Source organism: Lissotriton vulgaris, chromosome 10 (assembly GCF_964263255.1).
Source record: "Lissotriton vulgaris chromosome 10, aLisVul1.2, whole genome shotgun sequence".
NCBI lineage: Eukaryota > Metazoa > Chordata > Amphibia > Caudata > Salamandridae > Lissotriton > Lissotriton vulgaris.
Window position 1 is genome coordinate 449066662 of NC_141698.1, and position 25120 is coordinate 449091781.

The 25120-nt window shown below is 45.6% G+C and overlaps 1 protein-coding gene across 1 annotated transcript in view; it reads right to left on the minus strand.

The window, feature by feature from the left end:
• Positions 1-25120, minus strand: part of IFT140 (intraflagellar transport 140) — a 1373663-nt gene that overhangs the window by 944912 nt on the left and 403631 nt on the right. Inside the window, exons 6-7 of the mRNA XM_086941301.1 lie at positions 23644-23819; positions 16673-16764 (exon numbers count right to left, since the gene is read on the minus strand). Coding sequence (XP_086797427.1) covers positions 16673-16764; positions 23644-23819 — 268 coding nt within the window. The remainder of the gene's footprint in view (positions 1-16672; positions 16765-23643; positions 23820-25120) is intronic.

Consider the following 25120-nt stretch of genomic DNA (forward strand, 5'->3'; position numbering starts at 1 on the left):
TAAGGGCTGAAAGGTCAATTTAAGATCCATAATATGGACTGCACTATTTGTTGGAAAAATGGTGTTAGAATTAAATATTTTCAATCTACTATCTGATATTTACTTTTTTATTGTAGCCTACTATCTTGAATTGCATGTTAAATCTTGAATGCATCAAAATTCCTTAATTTACTTTCTAATTGCGTGGCTAATATTTAGTTATTCCATTATTGCAATTAAATTTTCATTACGATATGTGCATTTAAACTCTCTTCTTTAATTTATCGTTGTGTGCATTCAGCTATTTAGCAAGGGAATGTATCACATTTGTGGCTTATTTTCTAGGATACTCTAGTTTTAACTTTCACCAGTGAACCGATTATTTGATACACTTATAATATGTTTAAGAAGGATATGGAGCGCGTTCTATTTTCTCCTTTTCAAATTTCCACTGTTTCTGTCTATACTGTGCTCAATTACAAAAGTACTTCGGCCACCATGTGGCATTTTACATCAAATGCACACAGAATGAAGATCTTTCGCTGATTTATTTCTTCCCAACAAACATAAAACGTATGTGCAGTCAAAATAATGAACATTAAATCTATTGAGAGCATACACATTGACTCACAAAATATTGTCACACTGGAGATAATATTAGTAAATCGACATTTATCTTGACAGTATTTTTTGGAATATATAATAGGATCAGAAGTATACGCAGACTGATACTGCAGTGGTCAAAACTGTGACATACAACCAAGGCATAGTAAGAAAAGGAAAATAATTTATCAGAAACAACAATGGATAGTTAGGAAAAGATGTCAAGTTTTCTCACATGTATACCTCCATTTAACAAGAAAAGCATTTCAGTGCCTGGGCTGGGGTCTAATACCTTGCTATTTTTTTATTTTCCAGTCTTTACTTTATATTTTATGCCACCTTTATGTGTTTAAATTGTATCTTCATGTAAAAATAATTCAAATAATTATATTTTGCTGTGATGTGCATCAAAATTAAAAAGGGTTTCTATACCTGTTCCAAGTCCAATTATATTGTTTTATTAAAGTTATTTATGATGGTTAATTCATTTCAAATTGTTTCTTTAACAGCAAGCACATTAATTTCAAAATGAATTAATTGTTAATCGGCCTCAAAGAAATTAATTAGTACAACCGCTACGCAGTTACAGGCTTTCTTGTTTTTTCTTCTTTTTATGTTTGTGCATGTCCTTGAGGAAAACATACAAGAAATGTAACTGTCACACAAGCTTGCCAAAGCCAGAACTGCTGAGGAGGGGTTCAGAGCAAGAGGTAGAAGGCAGACAAGAGAGAGACTGAGATGAAGGGAGGGAGAAATGGAGGGAGGGCGTGAGAGATAGATATATGATAAATCTTGAATCAGCAGATAATCAAGCAGTGGAAGAAAAGACAGGATACTACTACTTGGATGCTGAAATCGATTTTAATGTGCTGGTGAGATGCAGAGTAGAAAGTAGCATGGTTGTTATCAGCTTAACTATTACATTACAAAGTTGCACAGACTGTATAGTTCAAGTCAAGGGCATAGTAAAGTACCTGCTATACCAGCTTGAGCGGGGGCTTCACGGAATAGATTAAATTCGTTTTAAGGCGCTTCTGAACTTTGAAATGTGACCCCCTTGGTCAAGGACAGAAGGAAAAGCAGAAAATAATAAATAACAGCAAGAATATACTGTGAGAAACGCTGGGGGTGTCTGCCAGCGGTGGGAAAAGAGCACTAAATAGATACACAGAGAAAGAGGAATGATGAAAAACGCAATGAAAATGTAAGTGAGAGGCAAATGGAGTGAGAGCGTGAGGTCGCGTAAAACAGGAAAGAAGAATGCACAGCATATCAGAAAGATAAAAGGAAAAAGACAACAGAAGGGAAAGACGTCTGTAAGGAATGAAACAAAAATAAGAAAGAAGGAAAGAAAAATGTAAAGGAGAAAGGAAGAACGAAGGTAAAATATTTCCTTTAGGGAAACAATTCCTGGGGAGATAAGGGTCGGCAGTGCACGCTATGCTCCCTCACTCAGTGGCAACCATATAGTTGAAAGTGGGGGATTTTATTTTTCTGGCTACCCCATTGGTTCAAGTTCAAATGTGAAACAAGGTCTCTTGAGCTGTATATTGTTGTCAAAAGTATTACAAAGTTATCGCTCTAATTTTTCATTCCATCTAATACTGAGACATACTGTTCAGAATTTGTTTTCCCACAATCTGTGTACTTTTATACTATGACCAGATCACAACCAAATGGCCTTGAATTTTTAATTTTTAATAAAAAGTGTAGCGTTTCCCTAATAGTGAAACAGTCCCGGAGGGAAATTAATCCATTTTAGTCCCAATTCAAAAAGTAAATCGAAACTTCAATTATTCTGGTTGTCTTTTATTAATTCACAAGTTTCTTCATTTGATTTGACTGATCAATAATGAAATTATATCATTCCATATTCAGATTACTCGTTGGCTCCATTCATTGAGCAATTCTTATAGTTTGGATAATCCCAATGCATTTTGGGCTGAGGTTGTCCTTCACCAGGGGACAACAATTCTAAAAGGAAAAGTAACGAAGTATGAACAAACTTCCTAAGCGGTAAACAACTAAGTATTTGTCACTCTGGGATCCCTACACTATATCAAGACAATATCATGCAGTGTGGAAAAACATTCTATTGTGTACCATAGATGATAAAGCACTATACATGTCGATTCCTCACGCTTTGGGGATGGAAGCCTGAGTATTTCTTGATTAATTCTGACTTGGATGAAGATTTTAAAGTATTCCTAATGGAACTTTTACCATATTCTTTATACCACAGCTATTTTCGTTGGGAGGATGAATTCTGTTTACAACTCACAGGCACTTCTAAGGGCAATTGTGCTGCCATAGGTTACGCAAACCTCATCATGCACAACTTTGAAATAGAACACATCCATACCAATGAACTCTGGAGAAACAATTTGAATCTTTTTGTAAAATACATTGACAACATCTTCTCTTTATAGAAAGGATCTAACCATGAATTGGTAATTGGCATCAAAGAATTTAATTCCATCAACAACTGGGTACAATTTACTTATAACATCAGTGAAGATAACATAACCTTCTTGGATTTACTAATTTCTATGGCAGACAATAAGTTTGAAAAGAATATATACAGATATGAAACGGATTGCAATAACTTACTGCATTACAACAGCTTTCATCAAAACTCACTAAAAAACCCTTTACCTTACTCACAACTTTTGAGAGTCAGAAGAATTGTATCTAAAACTGATATACTTGAAATGCGTAAATCAGATACAGTTGAAAAAATTCATAAACAGAGGTTACCCGTCGAAGTGGTAGATAAAGCATTGGAAATCTCAACCAAAAAACAAAAACAACTGTTAACCTCCACACACACACAAGATAAAACCAAGAGAATGGCTATGATATCCAGACACTCTACAAAGATCCTTCAATTCAAGATCATTTTAAATCATTGGCTGATGAAACAAATTGAACCAGACACCAAGGGTATTTTTTCGGATCCTACAGTCTTTGCATATGAGCGAGGCAAGAATGTCAAGGAATTACCATCAACCAAAAGAATTCATGGAGAAAGATCTGACTACAAAAGAACTACCCCATGTTTGAATTGTAACAATTGTAAAAATATTAAAGGCAACTTCATCACTTCATCAATCATCCACACAAGGTGACAAAAATCAAACTTCAGACTACTGCTAGTTGCGACATGAAAAAGGTAATATACCTGTTGAAAAGCACAAGTTGTCTGGTATATGTTGGGAAGACCGAAAGAAAAATCAAAATTAGACTAAACAAACACAAAAGTAACATAGGGACCAAACACTTGAAATCCGACATAGCTTCTCACTTTTTGACTTCCAATCACATTTGTCAACTTTGATTTATGGTACTTGAGTCCGTTGACGCCAGGGAAGGAAGAGACAACCACAAATATCTACAAAAAGAGATATATATTAGATACAAAATGGGATACACTCAGACAGACCGAACGATCGCATGGAATTTAGCTGTTATTTGTGATCATTCACACATCTCATACAGTGCCCTTGATGATCCTTAAGATGCTTTCTTTCAGTTCGATTTTAGGTTGTCTACATCCCCCCAGCCCTTTCTTATTTCAATTCAGGTCAACGCACGTTTTCTTTCTTCATTTATTTTTTGTCAATAGAGTTTGATGTATTGTGTATGTTTTAGATTTTTGATAACAGGATTTACCACCCATAATATCTCCGTGTTGGTTACCTACCCCAATTCAAGAAGGCCCCGTAATTATGTTAGGAATAAGTGGGGAGCGGAGCTAGCTCGCAACCGAGATAGCTGCCTGAGCCGAGAGCTCCCCCGTCTCACCGTATAATCCTGCATTTATCCTGCTGAGTTACAACCTGAAACACCTGTTAAACGAAGCCGCAGAGTGCGGTCCTGTTGGAGACACGATCTCTCAGGAGCGGGCCGACAGCGGGAGCCTCCAGGAGAGAGACTGATGACCCTGAGCCCCCGGTGATCCCATCGACCCGGGTGCGACATCCAGGAGACAAGCCCCGGTACAGAGAAGAGGCGGCTGGATGCGCTGCAACGACAGGGGGATCTGGGGGCGCCCCCGGGGAATCGAAGCGCCTCCACACCCTAACCTTCACGTCCAGGAGTGGAGGGGAGTCGGTACATGTAGAGTGCAGAGTGCCATCCTTGAGTTCTTTGCTTACTGCGACGGCAGCGGTGGTGCCGAGGGCGCCACCTCATTGATTGGGAGTGTGGGAGCCGTCATTTTGTACTGGCAATAACTCGATCGTATACCTGCACCCATCAGAGAGGTGGGAGCCATCGTTCTGGGAAGCAGCGGTGGTGCTCCTTCGCCTGGACTGTCACTCCTCTCGACGGCACAGATAAGCGGGTGTTATCCCACTCCCCCCCTCTTTTTGACTGAGCTGGAGAGCACCTGCAGTTCGTGAAGGAGAGTCCTGGAGAAGGTGGGGAGGTCAGTGCTCGCAGCTCGGACCTAAGTTCCGTCCGCGCACTTTGGGGCGCGACCTATCTGTGATTCTGAACGACACCTTGGATTGAAGTGCCCACCTGAGTCAGCGGATAGACGGGAGCAGACGGAGGTGGCCTGACGCACTGGGATCGCTCCGCTGCAGGCAGCCTAGGGGAATCTGCTGCCTGTCCCACGCCGGGGCCTCCTATGGAGCAGGTCCATATATCGATGTATGCCAGACGCTGACTACGCGGATCTGGGGTGTGCGGCGCTGGCGCCTTCATCGCTGAGCGGCCTACGCAACGCTGCTGTAGTTCTCGGCGCACCAAAGAGGAGACCTGGTCAACGGTTGCTAGCGGTCCTTAGGCTGATTTCAACTTCGTGGGTGTGACTCTGTGGCTGGAATGGGACGCACGGACAGATCGCAGCCTAAGCTCTCCTTCGGCCCTAGGAGGCCCAGGCCCGGCGACGCCACAGGAGGCAACGAGAACGGGGATCGCGACATGACGGAAGACACCCAGCAGCAAGACTTACGCGGTCGGCTCATAGCTATGGACAAGAACCTCCAGGGAGGGATGGCTACACTGGGGACGAAGCTCGATGCGCTCACTTACCGCATGGACCGCATGGCTGAAAGGCTGGCCAAACACGCGGAGCGGATAGACATGTCGGAGCTCCGCCTTACTGAGGTGGAGGAAGCGCAGACCCCTTTGGACGCTGAGAATAAACAGTATGGCAGAGCTATGCAGTTCCTACTTGACAAGACTGAGGATTTGGAGGCTCGCTCTCAGCGATGCAACCTCCGCATTACGGGCCTGCCCGAGAACACTCAGACTGGGAACATGGAGCTCTTTGTTGAGATCTTATTGAAGAAGCTCCTAGGCGACGCAGATTTCTCTGCCATGTTTGTGGTAGAGAGGGCCCACCGTTCTCTGGGTCCGCAACCTAAGCCGGGGGCACTCCCGAGGCCCATAATCGCCAAACTGCTTAACTATAAGGACCGTGATGTGGCTCTAAAGCTGACAAGGGACAAACAACCTTTGCAGAATGAAAGCTCTGTTCTTGCACTATATCTGGATTTCGCTGCCAGGGTGCAGGAAGCAAGGAAGCAGTTTGCGCCGATGAAAAGACAACTGCGTGAAATGGGGGCGGACTACGCAATGTTATACCCGGCTAAACTGAGAATCAACAGGCAAGGGAAGTCTATGATCTTCAAGGACCCTAAAGCGCTCCAGTGGGCCCTCCAGGACTGGCAGAGGGGGAACCGATCGCCCCGGAATGAAGAGTCTGGCGCTGCGGGAGGCTCCATGGACGACCAAGACTGACTGAACTTTGTACAGATAAGGTGCAAGATTTATACTGCATGATGTTCCCGGTGGTAGGGGGGTGGGGGGAGAGGGGAATGTTGGGGAGAAGTTGCGTGAGACCAAGGCTATCCCCTGATCTACTGGTGAGTTCGGGGTGAGGCGGAATGGGGGTTTTCTGAACAGCGTAGTCGCAGTAGACCACTGCACAGAAGGATACTATATGGTAGTGCATGGGCGGCTGCGGCTATCTGGATATATGATGCGCTGTTAAGTGCTATAATGAACCCTACCTCCTGCCCAGCGGGACATCACTGTTATTCCGGTCTGAGAAGGTGGGACGGATAATGCAGCAGATGACTATACTTGCTTTTCGCAGCACGAGGGGTTCAGCTGTCTATTGTTTCTCTATTAAGGGATGACTGGTTAGAGCTGATGGTTGTACGACTACTAGCCTGTTTTCGAGTCGGGGGAGGGGCGGGGGCAATGCAACGTATTTTTCTCTTTTGATTGACGATTGTTACTTGCGAGCTACCTTTGCCCTCCTGTGATACCCACTGAGTTTTGATGCAGGGGGAGGGGAGGGGGGAGGGCTCTGTTCTCCGGTTATGGGTTTTGATGCTCTAGGGTTGGGAGGGGGGCATGGGTGAGTTTTGCAGGATGGGGAGGGGGGGGGGTTCGCGGTCTAGTTGGGGAAGGGCAGGCGTGGGTTGGTGAGCAACGGGGGGCGGTCAGATGCTGTGGCGTCTGGAAGGGGTTAAGGCGGGTTAAGTTGTTAAGTTGTGTTGTGTGAAAATGTTTTTCAAGTTTACATGTATGGCAATGGCAGACAACATTGGTACAAGAATGATCAGGCCACTATTGGTGGGGACACACACAGAACATTTAGAGCGGGATGACACAGGAGGGGGAAGGCTTTGACACACTGAGGTTGCTGATTTGGAACGTGCGAGGCCTAAACGACCACCGGAAGGTGCGAAAGATCTTGCAATATTTTGCTAGACATAGAGTGGACATAGCTCTATTGCAGGAAACGCACCTCCCCCCAGACAGCCAGATACTGCAATACCGGGGCCTCATGGGTAATGTACATGCGGCTGGGTTCATGATACACGCAAGAGGCGTCCTTACGTGGATCAATCCCAAAGCCTCTCTGAAATGGTCGTCACTTGTGACGGACAGTGAAGGGAGATACGCTATCACTAATTGTTGTGGCAAGGGCATGGACATGTGTATAGTAAACACTTATGGTCCTAATTACGATCACCCGGATTTTTATACTGAACTAGCAGCTAAGATTGTACCGCACTCAGAGGGGCTGGTTTGTTGGGGAGGCGACTTTAACATGACAAGGCACCCATGTATTGACAGGTCGGACGGCGCTACTCGTCTGCCATCGGCCTCTGCTAGAGTGCTGGCTGTGCAAATCACCAACCTGGACTTACTTGACGTTTGGAGGCACAGACATCCGACATTGGGAGGGTACACGCACTACTCGGCCCCACATAGTATACATACCAGAATAGATTATTGGTTTGTTGCGTCCCAATTAATCACTAATATCCAGTCTTGTACTGTCCTACCGCGCACTTATTCGGACCACTCACCGATCTTACTAGCAAGAACCACGCCGACGCGACGTATTGCACCATTTGCGTGGCGTTTCCCTCCGTACTCTTTGTTGGATGTCCTCTTTAAAGAGGAGCTGGCGACAGCTATTGAGACGTTCTTTGATGCCAACGCGGGCTCCGTTGACTCCTTCCAGTCTGTCTGGGAGGCGTTCAAGTTGCATGTCAGGGGTGTCACTGTTTCTAAACACTCTGGGGTCCTAAAATCGATTAGAGGCAGACTACAAACCTTAGAAACCAAGCTCAAGGATCTAGAGCACCAACGCCTCCAGGCTGATAGTGAGACCCTAACTCAAGCAATAGCTGGGGTACTGCAGGAGTATAATGAGGAGGCGGATGCTGAGGTTAAGCACCTAGGCAAATATGCCACGGCTCGGTCATACTGTGAGGGAGAGCGTCCGGGTTCGGTTCTGGCGTGGCTTGCTAAGCGAGGCAGGGACGGAATGAGCATACCAGTGTTGAGGTCCGAGACGACGGAGGAACCTCTCTCGAATGCACAGGTCGCAGAGCGCTTTCGTGAATATTATACAACCCTATACGCTTCGCGCGGCCCAACCCCGGAGGAAAGTATTGTCGACTACCTCTCTCATATAGAGCTACCATGGCTCCATAATTTGCACCGCGAGTTCCTGGTGCGTCCGTTTGAACGAGATGAAATTGTCCTGGCGCTCTCTACAATGAAGGGAGGGAGCGCGCAGGGGAGTGATGGCCTCATAGTAGCCTTCTACAGGGCGTTTTTGGATCTCCTGATGCCCCGCTTGCTCACCCCGTTTGATGATATGGCTAACACAGGTATTATGCCACCTTCAAAGAGAGAGGCAATTATTGTCGCGATCCTTAAACCTGGCAAAGACCCGGGAGAATGCGCGTCGTACCGCCCCTTGTCCCTATTGAACGTTGATGCAAAGTTATTTGCTAAACTGCTTTCCAACCGTCTCAATCCTACGGTCACTTCCCGGGTGGGGCCGGATGGGAGTTGGGCAGTTGTTTCTACAACTCCTGGCGGTACCGTATACCTCCCCCACAGCCCGAATACGCATAGGTTCGCTCGTTACTGACCCAATCAAGATTGGTAGGGGGACAAGGCAAGGTTGTCCCCTCTCCCCTATCCTATACGCGCTCGCGGCCGAACCTCTAGCCTGTGCCTTACGAGAATGCCATAGGGGCATTCGTTTCCCTACATATAATCTGATCGTATCCACATACGCGGATGATACTCTTTTATATGTCCGGGAGCCAGAGACACACTTATCAACGGTTCTCCGTGAAGTGGTCTTGTTTAGCTCCCTCTCAGCATTCATGTTAATTGGAACAAATCCATTATGTTTCCGCTTACTCCTGCTACAAGGAAATTTGATCCAGAGTACCCACTACAGTGGACTACGGACGCAGTGCATTATCTGGGGATTCGCCTCCATACTGACTTGGAGGTTATTCTTTGGGAGATTTATGGTATGGCAATCTCTAAGCTAGAGGACGATGTTGCAAATGGATCACTCTCCCATTGTCACTCCTGGGGCGTATTTCGTTCATGAAAATTATCGTTCTTCCACGATTTCTGTTCTTGTTCAGCAACATCCCTATGGTTTTATCGTCCCATTTTTTCTGTCAGCTACACACACTAATGGTTAGACTTGCATGGGCTGGGAAGCAGCCTAGGGTGGCGTGGAATAAACTAATCCGTCTGTATGCCGCAGGCGGTCTGAACGCTCCGGATCGGGAACTTTATTACTGTGTCGCTCAAAGCTCTCACGCCTACCATTGGATACATGGCCCAGCAGATATCCCCCATATACGCATCAAAACGATTGTCGCAGATCCGACTCCATTACCTGTGCTTCTAGCGAAACTTCGGGACCGACGTACGGGGATTCTTGATTCGTTAAACACTGTCACGCATGCTTGGCACCACATGATGGATATCGAAGCGTGCACCCTGCTGTACGCTCCAAAGGCGGCCATTGACTGGTGCGCCTGTCTGAACCAGTGTAAGGAAAAGGGAGTGCTATCGGCGATGCGTACGTTGAATATCCACAGTATGGAGGACCAGTTTGAGGGAGGTACGGCTCGAACCTGGGTAGGGATTGCATCTGGTGACATAACATTCCCGTTGATGGCACGCTTTCAGTTCCACAGGGTGAGGCATGCACTGAGAGAACATTTGGGTGATGATATGGAGGAGCCCCCGACGGTTGCAACTTACGATTATATAGTCAACGCCAAGTCCCCCGTTAAATTAATATCTAATCTGTATCGCATTGCCCTTTCGGAAAGAAAGATGGAATATGCGAAACCAAGACTAGCATGGTAACTTGATTTACAAATTGAGCTACGGGAGGAGATGTGGCAGTATTGCTGTACAAGTACTAGGAAGATATCCCTGAACGGACGTCACAGGCTTCTTCACTTTAAGTACCTGAATAGATCTTATTACACTCCTGAGAGGTTATACAGGTACAAACTGCGGGACAGCCCAAATTGCGAGAGGTGCGGAGCCCAGATCGCTGATTTCCTGCATGTGGCCTGGTCCTGCCCAGTAGTCCTCTCCTTTTGGCATGCTGTATATGAGGAGATTAACAGAATTGCCCACTTAGCACTGGTCCCGGACCCACTCTTAGCTTTATTGGGCTACTCGAAGCCCTTGCGCCCAGCGCATAGGAGATTAATAGACATGGCTTCTCTTCTGGCTAAAAGGTGCGTTGCGTGCGCCTGGATTAGTGGCTCTCCTCCTACACTCAAGTCCTGGTCAAAGGAACTGACATATTGCTGCACGCAATCTGAACTTTATAGTGAATTAATGCCTCCTCGCAACAGGCCCAAGAATTTCTGGTCCATGTTTTTGGATGGGATGCTGACTCAGGACATCACGGAGGGGGAGGGGGAGATCGACCGGGGGGGTGGGGTAGACTCGGATAGGAGCACAGAGTCGCCTCAAGAAACAGCTTGCACGGAGACACAGTAGTCTGAGCGGCATACTTTGGGAGGTTGGGGATACTGACGATTGCTCACGAGAGAGGGTTTATCTGAATACTCCCAAGGGAGACCCTCTCATCACATAGCTACCTGGGGTTGTGGGCCTTGGGTGTATACAGGGGCTTTTTCCCCTCCCCCCTTTTTTTTTTTTAAATTCTTTATTGGCGACTGCATCATATATCACAGCATCTTAGTAGTCTGTCCAGCAGGGTACAGTCTTTTGTCTTTTCATCCCCAACAAATTTAACAGACCTAGTTAAATCCACATTGCAGCACTACTTCCGTACCACATCGGAGACCTCTTAATCATATACATTGTATAGAGGCGTCACAATTATTTATAAGATGATCAGTCTATTATACTATAGCACGGTGCATCCAAGTTGCGTAGTATCGAACTAGGGAAACCTAAGTCTTAACAATTACCCCTCCCTCCCAACTCCCGCCACCCCGTCTCGTACGTCTCCTGGTCTCCCCGTCTAAAGTGCAACAGTCCTTGGCTCGGTTATCATCTCATCTGTGATATTACGTTCTCTCATTACTAACTAACCTGTATGTTCCTTGGGGTCCATTCCCATCTGATAGTCAAACAACCGTCCATCATATAATTCGTACCTACGGGTTGCCTGCCTGTGATGGCAACAGTTCCAATTCCTCCAGCTCAAGCAGCATCCGCTCCCAATCCTGCGCAATCGGGTATTTCCTGTGTCCCATCACTTCCTCCCTACGCAGCGCAGTACCCTCTGCTTTGCCCCATCTCAACAGCTCGGACCGCCATACCTCTAGGCTTGGAGGCCGAGCCTACTTCCACCTCATGGTTAAAGCTCTGACTGCCAACAGCAAGGATAGGTCAAGGAACTTCAACTGAGCTTTATGGTGTTTGGGCCTTTTCGATGTCCTATTAAACAGTATATCGTTTGTCCTGGCACCTGCAGGGCTGTGATTGTTCGCAAGATATGGCAAACATCCCCCCAGTATCCACACAGTCGTGGGCATGCCCATATCATGTGTAGGAGGCCAGCCTCGTCTGCCTTACAACGTGGGCAGCAGTGGGGAGAGTCTGGAAACATTTTATGTAGCCTTTGAGTGGTGAGATACGCCCTATACAGTATCATAGCCTGTATAAATTTGAACTTAACATTCCTGGACACTCTCCTGGGATGTTCAAGGATAATCTTCCAGGCACCATCTGTTATAGCTTCCCCTGTGTCTAATGTCCAGGTGTCCCTGAGTGTGTTAAGAGATATGGCTGCGTGCTTCCTGATCCCAGTGTAGAGCCATCTCACTAAGTGGCCTCCAGCCCCCATGTAATAGAGGAGGTGTACTAGTTCGTGCTGTGCAGGTTTAGTCCGTTGTGGGGCCATGTACGTCGTACGTAGTGTGACACTGTGGCGTGTAGGATGTATAACCGAGGGGGGGCTCCAGTAATTTGAAAAAAGGAGTCATGGTCTAGTAGCGTGTCATCTCCAAAAAGGTCACCTACTGCGTCCACCCCCACCTCCGTCCAGGGCTGCAGTCTACGTTGTGTCAATCGTCCCTGTGGTGTTGGTATGCCTAACAAAGGGACGTTGTCTGCGTAGGGCTTGGTCCCAGATGTATACGCTCGAGCTTTCCGCCAGCACATCAGGGCTGGGTGTAATAAAGGATGGCAATCCTGAGGGATCCTGGTCTGTGGCAATAGTAGGGAATGTAGCTCCCCACGGGCAAGTCGGTCCACCGTAAAGTCGATCTCATGGAGGTTCCTACCCGCCACCCAACGCGTCAGCCACTGGAGCTGGCTGGCATAATATTAACTGCGCAGGTCTGGCACTCCAAGACATCCCAGTCTAGTGCCTAGTTGTAATTTTCGGAGACTAATTCTCCTCCGTCCAGAGCCCCAGATGAGAGTAATCAATATTGTATTTAGTGTGTTAAACATTTGTTGTGGTAGGAGAACCGGCAGGTTTACAAAATAGTATAACATGGGAGGGAGCATGACCATCTTAGAGACGGCAATTCTACCTATAACAGACAGGGGCAGGGACGTCCAAAATCCTACACTGCTACGGAGGCTATTAATGGCTCTGCGTATATTGCCCTCGATCTGGTCCTCCGGTAATCTGTAAACATGAACTCCCAGACATTTAAATGTGGTCTGTGCTATTGGAATCTGGTGCCCGCCAAACGCAATGTGATCAGGGTGTTGTAGTTCCCGGAAATAAAAGCCTATAGATTTTGCAGGGTTAACAGCCAAATCAGACACAGCTTCAAAACGGTCAAAGATGTTTACAGTGGTCGAATGGTCCCCGCCCAAGTCCCGGAAGTACAGTAAGATATCGTCAGCATATATCGATATCAGGTTATGTATCCCCCCAATGGTGATACCCACCCTGTCCGCGTGGGCCCGGAGGGCTATAGCTAGGGGTTCTAGTGTCCGGACAAAGAGGAGGGGCGACAGCGGACAGCCCTGCCGGGTGCCTCTGTGGACCGAGTAACTGTCCGAGATGTATCGCCCGGTATGTGCCCTGGCCGTAGGGTCTGTGTACAGTAGCCGCACCCATTTCAGTAGGGCCTCTGGGAAGCCAAAGCATCGTAGCACTTCAAACATGAACGTCCACGACAGGGAGTCAAATGCTTCTCGGAGGTCTAGTGCGATACAGCCTGCCCGGGGGAGGTCCTGTGGCGTGGCAGACATGAGGGCATGTAGTCTCCGTGTGTTTTGGGAAGTGCTCCTACCCGGGAGGAATCCGCACTGATCTGAGTGTATCAGGGCGGGGAGTCGAGCCTGTATTCTCAGTGCAATAGCCTTGCTGAGTATCTTGTACTCTGTGGATAGCATCGAGAGAGGTCTATAATTAGTCATCTCAAGGGTATCCCTGCCAGGCTTGGGTATAGATGTAACCAGGGCCTGCATCGTTGAGACCGGTAGGCGCCCCGACTCATACGAGATTTTCTCCAATATAGGCACCAGGATTGTAGAGTAAGTCTGGTAGAACTCCACTAGTGGCCCGTCCATGCCCGGTGTTTTACCGCGGTTCAGAGATCGAATAGCTATCCGAATTTCCTGTTGCGTGATGGGCCCATCCATCTGTGCTTGCTCGTCTCGGGTCAGAGTCGGGAAGGGTAGACCCTGTAGGAAGTCCAGAATCCCGCTCGTGTCGTCCTTGAGGAAAGGAGCATATAGTGCTTTCAGGTGGTCTCGGAATGCACTATTACTTTCAGACTGCGTATGTACAACCCTCCCTGACCCATCTCGGATCCGTGTAATCACAGGGGGTTCAGGGCTATCCTGAACTAGACCGGCCAGTAGGGCTCCCGACCTGTCTTTTTCGGTCTGTTGACGGCGCAGATACTCTTTATGATCTATGACCCGCAGTGTTTCCAATAGCTCTGCGTGCTCTATGTTGGTAGCCTGCAGCTCCCCTTTCCACTCGGGGTCCGTACTCGCTTCCCTCTCCAAGAGTTTCAGATGGTCCTCAACCTCACAAAGGTTCCTGTGAATTTCCTGTTGTGCGCCCACTAACTGTCCTATGGCAGCCCCTCGTATCACAGTCTTCATGGCGTCCCATACCGTTAAATTGGACATTGCCGTGTCCCAGTACTTCCTGAAGTAGTTGTCTAGGGCATTCGTCAGTGACGCGCGGAAGGGACCATCTTCTAGCAGAAGTGGATTAAGTCTCCAGGTAGGCACTGGGGACGGCACCCTACCCCAATGCAAGTCGAGTGTCAGTGGCCTATGGTCGGAGAAGGTCTTAGCTAGGTAGTCTGATACGGTACACTTAGACAGCAGAGAGCTGGAGCACAATAACCTGTCAATTTGTGTGTTAAGGTTGTGTACCGGGGAGTAGTAAGAGTATTTTTTATGAGTCGGGTGTAGTGCACGCCATGCATCAGTCATACCCCATCCCGTTAGCCAAGTCCGGAATGATTCTGTCAGTCTATGCACTCCGGCCCACTGGAGGGGAGGGTGTGATCTATCCAGGTCTACATCTAATACCATGTTCCAATCCCCACCCAGGATCCAGGGGATATCCACCCAGTCAGCTAAGGCTCGTCCCAACCCAGCCAGGAATGTCTCTTGCTCAAAATTCGGGGTATAAATGCTGCCCAGGACAAGCAGTGTACCGTCCAGTGTGCCCTTCACCAGGACATATCTTCCCTGTTCGTCTACCCTCTTCTCTAGTTCCACGAAGGGAGTGTTTCCCGTCCCCTTAATTGGTGTCGATTTTGTTTATGATGTTTGTGATACCTGCCAATGTGCATGTGTTTATTATCTGTACTTCTGCCGCCACAGATTATTGTCAATGACCATGTTAATTGCCTCTCTGTTTGTCTTTTCTTTTTTGAAATGCCAATAAAATACATTAAAAAAAATGTAACAAAATTATGTTAGGAATAAGTCCGCTTTCTTTGTTTAATTTGGTTGCTTTCGACAAGCCAGTTTTCACCCGCGTTCAAACATCGCTATGGCGGACGACTAGAACGCGGTGAGAAACTTTCAATAAACAATTGATTATAAGCTGTTTTACAAAGTCACAATTTAAGTGCATGTTTCACACGTTTCTGGATAGGATCGTTCACTCTTTAACATATAACTGCAGTTGTTAGCAGCACATGTTACTTTTCACAAGTTATATTATAGAGTCACAATTTAAGTGTATGTTACACGTTTACGAACAAGACCGTTCACTCATTAACAACATATGTTCACAGTTTTTAGTAATGCGTGTCATTTTTCTGCATGCTTATGAAAATTTGTAAAATATTTACCCTAAACGCTGGACATAGACAACATACTGGCAAGTTCTATTGCACTAATGACCTCAGCTAACAATGCTAGTCATCCTTTTACACACGTGCGCATGAAAAATGCGCGAAGCATTTGTTTACGAACGTTCGTCACATGGGTGCTACTTCTGGTGAAGACTGTTCACTGCAGTTGATACCATTGTTTACTGATTCGCGGTGAAGCACTATTATTAATTGGAGATTCCTTTATTTCTATCATTTTTTCACCTTGAATTATATGTTCTTGATAAAGCGTAGGGATCACACGGTGGAGGATACTTAGTTGTTTACCGCTTAGGAAGCTCATTCACACTTTGTTATAATTCATTTTAGAAATGTTATCCCCTGATGAAGGGCAACCTCAGCCCGAAATGCATTGGGATTATCCAAACTATAAGAATTGCTCAATGAATGGAGCCACTGATTATTCTAAATATGGAATGATGTAATTTCATTATTGATCAGTCAAAACAAAAGAAGAAACTTGTGAATTAATAAAAGACAACCTGAATAATTGAAGTTCGATAGACTTTTTGAATTGAGACTAAAATGAATTGATTTCCCTTGGGGAAACCTTACAGTGCATCCAGGGGATGTTTCCCCATGAGGAGAGCGCTACACTTTTTACACATTGGATACGCTTGTGAATCAGAAAGAGATACCCTGCAGTACGTCTAAAAACAAATAAAAAACAAGTACGTTTATCAAATAGTATAAACATATTGATTAAACCAGAGTGCGTGAACCATCCCAAGTTAATACCTGAATTTTTAAAGCCATTATCAGTTATTGGGTGTTGGAGAGTAATGAACCTTACTTACTGAATGGCATAAAACTCAAATAACCATCCCACAAGACTGAAAACATGACATTTCACAAATGAAAGGGTGTGAGCGGCAAAGATCCACTCGATAGAAAGAGTCTTATTCAGGACTCTCCTGCCCCTCATGCAGTGTGCAAGAAAAGTATGTTCAACAACAGCATGTTCTCACCTGATGACTGTCTCCCCTGTGGCTGTGATAAGAAGGCAGCGTTCCACCCAAACAATATCAGCTGACACTCCTGTCTTCCCACTTAACTTCACCTGTGCACAAACATGGAATTGTTAGTTAACAGCTGTGATCAAAAAAGGATGTTTAGTCACAAAATAAATGTATGCTTATGGCACCAACATCCTTGACAGTGCTGCTTTATACACTGGCATCAGTTATTAGGTAGAAAGAAGACTGGGCCAGGGCTCAGTTTCTGCAATTCTGTAAAAGTGAAGCTCTGGTTAACTGCTGATGACATGTGGCACCCTACCTTTCACACTATCACCTCTGTTTCCAGATGACAACTATGATAAGGCATTCATGTTAGGGAGGTCATTTGGTGAACACAGCTTTAAGACAACACACCATATACCCATCTTCAAAACTACTATTTTCCAATCATCTCATATGTCCACAACATATCCAGTGTCAGAACTGCAGTGAGATCCTGCACCCCAAAAGCGTACACCCAACTCCTGCCCAGGTATTACCCTCCTCACGCACAATACCATCTTGACTCCATTACCAATCACTAGCTCAACCCTCCCAGCTACTTTCGCACCCTTTTTCCTCTATTTATACTTCCAAGTCTTATGCCCACTGCTACTCTACTGCTATCCTCACTTCCTAGGTTGACTGATTCATTCCAACTCTTTCATCAGAGTTAACTGAGAAAGCCAAACCATTAGAGCGGTCCTCACCTATAACTCTGCTGACTTTGTGCATAATTATCTGGACTAATTCTGCCAGTCACTCACCATCTGCTCTAGTCCAAAGTATTTCATGTGTACAGAGCCTTTGGAACAGTAGAAACAACACAAACATGTACCACAGCTTGGTGCCTAGAGCATTTTGCTTTCTTGGACTTGTAGTTTGATTTGTCCCATTGTGTAAGTAAGAGCTGAAGTCAGACTGCTTTTGAATGAAGGAAAAGGGGGCTAACAGGTTTGACCTAATTGTATTTTTAATAAAGGCAACAGAATGTATTATCTTGGACTTGTAGTTTGATTTTTCCCATTGTGTAAGTAAGAGCTGAAGTCAGACTGCCTTTAAATGAAGGAAAAGGGGGCTAACAAGTTTTACCTAATTGTATTTTCAATAAAGGCAACAGTGTGTATTATCAGCGCCTGGATACCCCTTTGGGTGATAAGTGCGCTACACATATCATCATAACATCATGGAGCATATCACTTTGAGAATGGTTGGTAACATTACTAAACAAACTGTCAACTGATATTGTTTACCTACCTTACAAAATAAAAAACAAATTAATAGCAAATTAAAAAGAACAGAAGAAAATGTAAACCTCGGTAAAGAAGGCACCATTTTTTATGAGATTCTTCGGATAGGTGCAAACAAACAACCATCAGGGATGATTGGAAACTTAGAACAGCATTTTTTGACTCTGTTTGACCAGAATCACATATATTGGTCTTACATCCGGCTGCCTTAATATGGCATTAACGACCTAAACTAGATAGTTAATTTAGTTGATCATTTGAAGATATGGAACACCTTAAGCAATCTTGGGGATCACAGAGCTCTACTGAAGGCGATCTAGCCTCTTTGCCAGAATAAACTGCAAGGGTTTACTATGGGCCATGGAACAGTTTACTTCATCACTGTAGTTGTGTATGGGCCCTGCCAAAAGTATGCAATGACTCCATTCCTGTTTAGTTTTTAATCAAACGTGAAAGAGACTTGCTAGACATACCCTTCTTGAACAGGTATCTCATCCTGTCCTGCTATTTCCCAATGGTGTAATTTTCAATGCCAGGAGCACCACAGCACCAAGTTACCTTTTGAAATACATTCTGGAGTCACTGAAGACCTTTTGCCAATAGAGGTCAAAAACGACAGCACCTTTCCCTCGCCCTTCACACCTATACACTTTAATTCGGCCTTTCCCCCAGCACTCCAAGAAGGACCCTTCGACGCCTGGAGGGAGGGAGGCTGCCTTGCTTTGACCCATTTGTTCCACAATTATGATCCCCTCACATTTGACAATTGTAAAAGAGACTATGGGGTAGGGGACTCTGAGCGCTTCTACTATGCCCAGATGTTACATTGGGCTCTCGGGCCCCAGGTGCGAGAGGGGGCTACCCGTCCCCTCACTAAGTTTGAGTCCTTCCTTGTTAAATCCTCGACCATGAAGGGTGCCATTTCCTTCCTATACAAACTCCTGCTATCCTCAGCACTGTCTCCCCGCCCGAGATACATGACAATGTGGGAAGGGATGGCCCGACGATGAGTGGGCACACTTGTGGTCCGACATTTTTAAATTTAATCAATCCACAGATCTGCGGGAGGCACACTTGAAAACGATGATGGATTGGTATTTATATCCATCTAAGCTGGCTTGAATCTTCCCAGGAACATCGGATAGGTGCTGGCGAGGGTGCGGTTTCCTGGGAGACTTCCAGCACATTTGGTGGGACTGTCCTTCCATCAGACCTTTTTGGGAGGAAATCCTAGCTCAGGTGAAAGACTTATTGGGGTACCCTATACCGACATCCATGGCTGAGACTCTTTTGGGCGTCCGAGATCCTATGCTAGAACACCAAACCAGGGCGGACAAGAGAATCATATGGCTTTGCATAGGGGCAGCTAAGATCACTGTAGCGGCGGCGTGGAAGAAGAGAGAGGCGCCGGCGATGTCCCTGTGGCATTCCCGTCGCTGGAGACTGCTCAGCCTGGAGCGTATGTCAGATATATTCCGAAAGGACTTTAAGAACTTTGAGTTCCGATGGGGGCCGTTGGTCTCCTTTCTCTCTCGGGGATTGCCCTCAGCAGTATGTCCCCCCACAGTTCGGGCCCTACATCTTTTCCAGCTCTAGGTAAACTCCACCTTGGCGACACTAGGTTGGGCAACAGCACCCACCCGGGGAGGGAGGAGGGGTTTGGGGGGGGGCAGGGGAGGGAGGGAGTTCTGTTTAACTGTTTTGCCTCATGGTTTGCTTCCAATGCTGACTTTCATTTGAGACCCAAGGGGGAATCCCTACTTACTTGCGAACAATAGACTATGCCCAAAGATGGACCCGCATGGAGCACTGACTTTTCCGGAAGGACGTCGGAGCCAAAGTGAGCCCCCATTGACATTTACGCTGAGAAGGGTTCGCTGGAGTACTCACCACTTTCAGATTCTGTAACCTGTAAATGGAGCTGTGCATTGGGACCGGGGTACGTAGACCTATGTATTTGGGCTCCTCCTTTTTCTGTATGACTGCTTGGCTTATGACCAGATCTCCCCTTGCGAGGGAACATGGGCGGATTGTGCCATGAGTTGTTTATAAAAAAAAAAAACCTAATAAAACCTTCTTTGACAAAAAAAAACAACAACAGCACCAGTCACGAGGAAACAGTTTCACCTCTTCTATAGCTAATACTACTCTTGAAAATATAAGCTCCTTTGGGTACCTTACGGCCAGGTTATCCTAGCTTGATTCCAGTAAAACAAATGGCAAAGCTATAGCTTTGTTTGTCCTGCTGCAGGCATCCCAGGGCTGTATCTCATAGGATGTCTGGAAAGGTGGCAACCATGCAGGTCCTGCTTGGCCGGCACACTTTTGTAACTCAGAGTGGTGGGCAATAGGTCCCAGCTGTACCAGGCCACCATCTTCCAAAAAAAGGCTTACAAAATAGGAGAGTGGTAGCTGGCATGGCACCATATTTGCTATAACAAGGAAGGTGTCAGGGCAGGTTTCAGTTGTAACATCACTACATGGTCCCCCCGTATTGTAGCCCAAGTAGACTGACAGATCTCCCAAAAGTCTGTTTGCAATAGTGACTAAGCTAATAGGAAAGCTGTCAGCAGTCTTGATCTTTCATGGACATGCTATTTGGCTAAACAATGGATTCCGAACAGGTAATCCCAGTCTATGAACATTGGTTGCAGATGCAAACAGGGAAACTGGAAAGATGCTGGCTGTTCACCATCCAAAGAAGGAGGATAAAGATGTTCTAAGGAAGCTGAGAGCTTCAGTAGACTGCTTGCGATAGTGAACAAGTCTTTGGAGGGAAATTATCAGCTGCTCAACCACTGTGAACTTGTGTATCTATAAAAAAGATCCCTAAAACAAGCTAAAGCTAAATGGAAGTCAAGGTTGCCTGGAATGTCTACAGTGGCTGCTGCATAAAACCTAGAAAAGACCAGACATTTACAATTGAAGGTATTAACTCTAAAAGTAGATGTAGTTAGTGTACATTATTTGGTAGACCACAACAAAGATGCTAGAAAGCTAAAGCATGTTAAACTTAGCAAACAAAAAGCATTTCAAGGGAAGAAGAAAGACCATAAAGAGGTATAAAACAACTGCAAATTGCAAGCAGTGAAGCAAGGACTCAGGTGTGATCACAAGATGCACATACTCTTCTTTTTCCAAGTCACACAATAACAGTAACTACCTCCCCTTCTAACTGCCATAAAAAATAGCGAAAAATACAAAACATGTTGGATGAAATGTTTTATTTAATCTCAACCACTGGCAATTACTCGGCTGCATCCTGTTCCATCATTTTTTTGGGCACTATGCCACCTCAGATGAGACCATGGTCATATGTAACTGAGGCTTGTTCCTGTTCTAACTGGAAAAGTCCAGCCCGACATGCCAAGCTAGGTCCCTCAGACCTGAATGCAAGTATCTCAAGACTGGTTTCAACCTATTTAGGCCTTCGGTCAGGTGCCATATTAAAGAATACCCATAGCACTTGGAACATCACAATGAAAAATGCAAAAACCCGATGGATGGAGTGCTTAAACTAATCTTAGCCATTTGTTTTTTCAGTAATGCGGACTATGTCCGGAAGAGGGTTACATGCTCACTTTGCCAAAGGACACAAGTTGTACCTCACAAAAGAGCCCAAAGGAGGTCAAAACCGGTCTGAGGTTATTTGTGCTCCCATCAGGAATGAACTTAGGGGCTCATTACGATGGCGGGCGGACAAGAGTCCGCCCGCCATCGTTGTGGTGTTTGGGACCGCACGCTAGACATGCGGCGGTCCCACCACTGCAATCATGATGTGCCCACCAGTATGGCAGGAGCATCCAGGTGATTTGACATTGCGGATGGTGCTGCGCAATGTCAAAACGTAATACTGTGCATTTCCCTGTACTACGTGGCAGGCACCACGCGGTGCCTGCCAAATGGTGCAGGGAAATGCAGGGGGATACCATGGGTACCCCCCAATGCAGCAGCACCTCCCCCCAAAACAAGGGGGGCCCGCAACGGGCCCCTAACCCAATCCTCGCCTGCCTTTCCATGGCAGTTTCACCGATGTGGAAAAGCTGGCTGACGCCAGCATTGTAATCTGGCGGGCAGTGCCTGCTAGGAACCGCCATCATTTCCCCGGTCCAGTCCGCTCCACCAGGCAACGAATCCCCCCGCCATCGTAATGTGACGGGGAATATGGGCATCCTAATGAGCCCCCTAGCCTGGTAGGTCAACCTGGAATAATCCTATTCGAGAAGGATCAAAACTAATTTGCATAAGGCTTGACTCTGTCTAGAATGGCGCAGTGGGGAACATATGATGGTCTGGAATGAGGCACAGAGCGATCGCCAGTGGCTGACATTAATTTAAGCATTCCTTCCAACACCTTGTTGTTTTTGAAGTAGATGTCCTAAGTGAAACGGGTATGCCCCAACATGGGTCCTGTGCTCACTGTGCCTTAAGACTCAAGTTATGCCTCATTGATGAAATGTAAGTATGCTGGAACCGGGGAGTTGCTTGTGTTCCCTTCAGCAGGGGAAACTGGCCAGGCAGTTCAGGCTCAACTGTTAAAATTGGAGCAGGACAAAGACTGATCACCATAATGCTGGTCACCATCTAGAATGGCACAGTTGGTAAAAAACAATGGTTTGGAATACGGCACAGTGGCCAGTGGCTGAGATTAATTCAAGTATTCCTTCCATCACTTTGTTGTTTTTGCAGTAGATGCCACAAGCGTAAGAACGTACGTACGTTGGTTCCGTGGACCCAGGACTCCTGCTATATCTCAGTGATAAGAGCTAAGTAGGTTGAAACCGTTCTGCAGTTGCTTGTGCTCCTATCTGGAGGAGACTTGGGATGTGAGTTCAGGCTAGACTGTTCCTACAGGAGTAGGACTGAGACTGTAAGGGCTGCAGGGGCTGGACAACTGAGATGCATCTTCCCATGCTATTTAATGCATGTGACTCAGGCATTACCATCCTGATGCAGGCAAACCAGATTTGATGTAAAGGTAGAAGGTATGTAAATAAGTAGCAGGATGGAGGCTTGAGACAAAGGCATGATTCAACAAGTGGGATACACAGAACTCAGGAATGTTTACCATCCCTTTCTTCTTCCTTTATTCCGTGTCTCTATTTTTATTGGATTTTTCCTTGTTTTATATTTCTTTTCTACACTTTCCTGCTCAATTTCTCTCTGCTGCCATTCATGCACTCATCATACATACACTTCCATGTATAGATTATAATGAATAGTGGGGACTTGCGTGAGAGATGTGGTGCTGAAAGCTTGTCTAGCATCATATGCAGACATTTCCAGTTTTTGAAATTAGTTGACGGGAAGTAGTTCTTGAAAACCTGTATTCATTATTGTATTACAATGTTAGGTTACTCATTTTGCAAAAGTAACATAAATGTGGTAAAAAAAGGAATAACCTGTAGGATAATGTCACAGAAGAGAGCGTAGTGGTATGCATGTGGATTATTTGTGGCTACATTTGTTGTTTTCCCAGCCATTTGAAGGAGTTAACTGAGGTTCAAGGTAAATGAGGAGATCAAACTAACATAACACACAAATGTTTGTAAACAATAAACTAATAAAAAAAATGTCCCTAAAGGTTTAGCACAAAACAAAGCCATGCTTTGATCACAATTCAATGTGTACTTCTACATGTAACCATTGACTTCTGTTGCCATTCCTCTTCTACCACATGATCGACCATACCTTCATAAGTTCTTCGGCTTCACCTTCTGGGCTGATGTTATACTGGGCCAGCAACAGGTTCTCTGTCACCACTACCAGCACGTCCTTCTTCTCAATGAAGAGCAGTGTTCGCACTAGGCTGTCTGTGCACAGGGCCTGCATTGTCCTGCCTTTTTCATTCACACAGTGCACAGATCCTACAACAAACAAAAATTGGGAATTCACTAACAAGGCCCTAAGATTTCCAGGATACAAGAAAATACACATGTATTTTCGGGAAAAATGACTTCTTCATATTTTTCAAACTTGTATTCCTATCGGCAACAGTGTAAAAAAAATTCTTTCGGCTATTATTAAAATATTCTTCCACTACGTTGAGCAACCGCTAATACAATCCATCCGTTATTTTAGGCTACCTGACAGGTGATCCATGGTTGTTAACAATGTGATAAATGCAAACAAATGCAGATGCAATGAACAGGGAGATGAGATTCATTCATGGATGGAGGTTTACATGTCAGTATTAAAGACAGTAATATCAAAAACAACTAAGGAGTGCTTAAGTGTAGCTAAAAAAAACCATATACCCAAAAACAAATGAAATGGCAATAACAGTGACAGTTTATTCCTGGACCCCAACCTTGGTCAGGTAGTTCTGTGTATTAAGCATGACTATACCCACTAATCAGGAGGTATCCAACCTGTGGCCAAGGATGACAATGTCCAACAAGGCAAGGCAAACAGCCTTTTGTTTAGAAGGACCCTCACTCACCACTAGTTGGTGACATGCTTCATCATCGGGTCCCCGCTGGGGTGACCGAATGCCGCCCCAGCGTGCTACAACGCCTGAGTTACAGCGGAGCGGGTTTTGGTGGTGAGTGTACTAGTGATTAAACTCAAATGTGTGTGCAAAATAAGTGAGTGCAAAATTAAAAAATACAGGGTTAAAGCCCAAACAAAATATTTAATGCAGGCTAACCCGTATTAAGGTTAAAAACATGAAAATCGGACAATCAATGGTACTGTATTAGGTGACCTGTGTCCTTAATTACAACAACTGGTCAACATGTTTCTGCTGTCAAAAAAGCGGGATCGCGCAGCATTCGTCAGCACCACACTAAATGGCACTCCGGGGGTATGCACGCTCTAAGGTACACCCTCCTGTGAGGCACTTATGAGAAAAATACAAAAATTAGTTAAAAAGGAAGAAATTACTCACGGTTATTAACCGTGGCGGCGCACTGTGGAGTACAGTCGCCTAGAGGTACCTGTAGAAGAAAGAAAAAGGAACAACTGACACTTAGAACATGAACATCAATAAGACATGTAATCCAGCTTAGTCACACGTCTTTGTATCTACATCAAGGCTCACTTATGCCCCCTTGTCATAGACCTCATAGTACGGTGAAAGGGTCAAGATTCCCCTTTTACTAAGGAAATAATTCCCATGCCAAACTAGATTGTCATGCAAGGACAGGGAAAAAAACGTGCGTTCCCT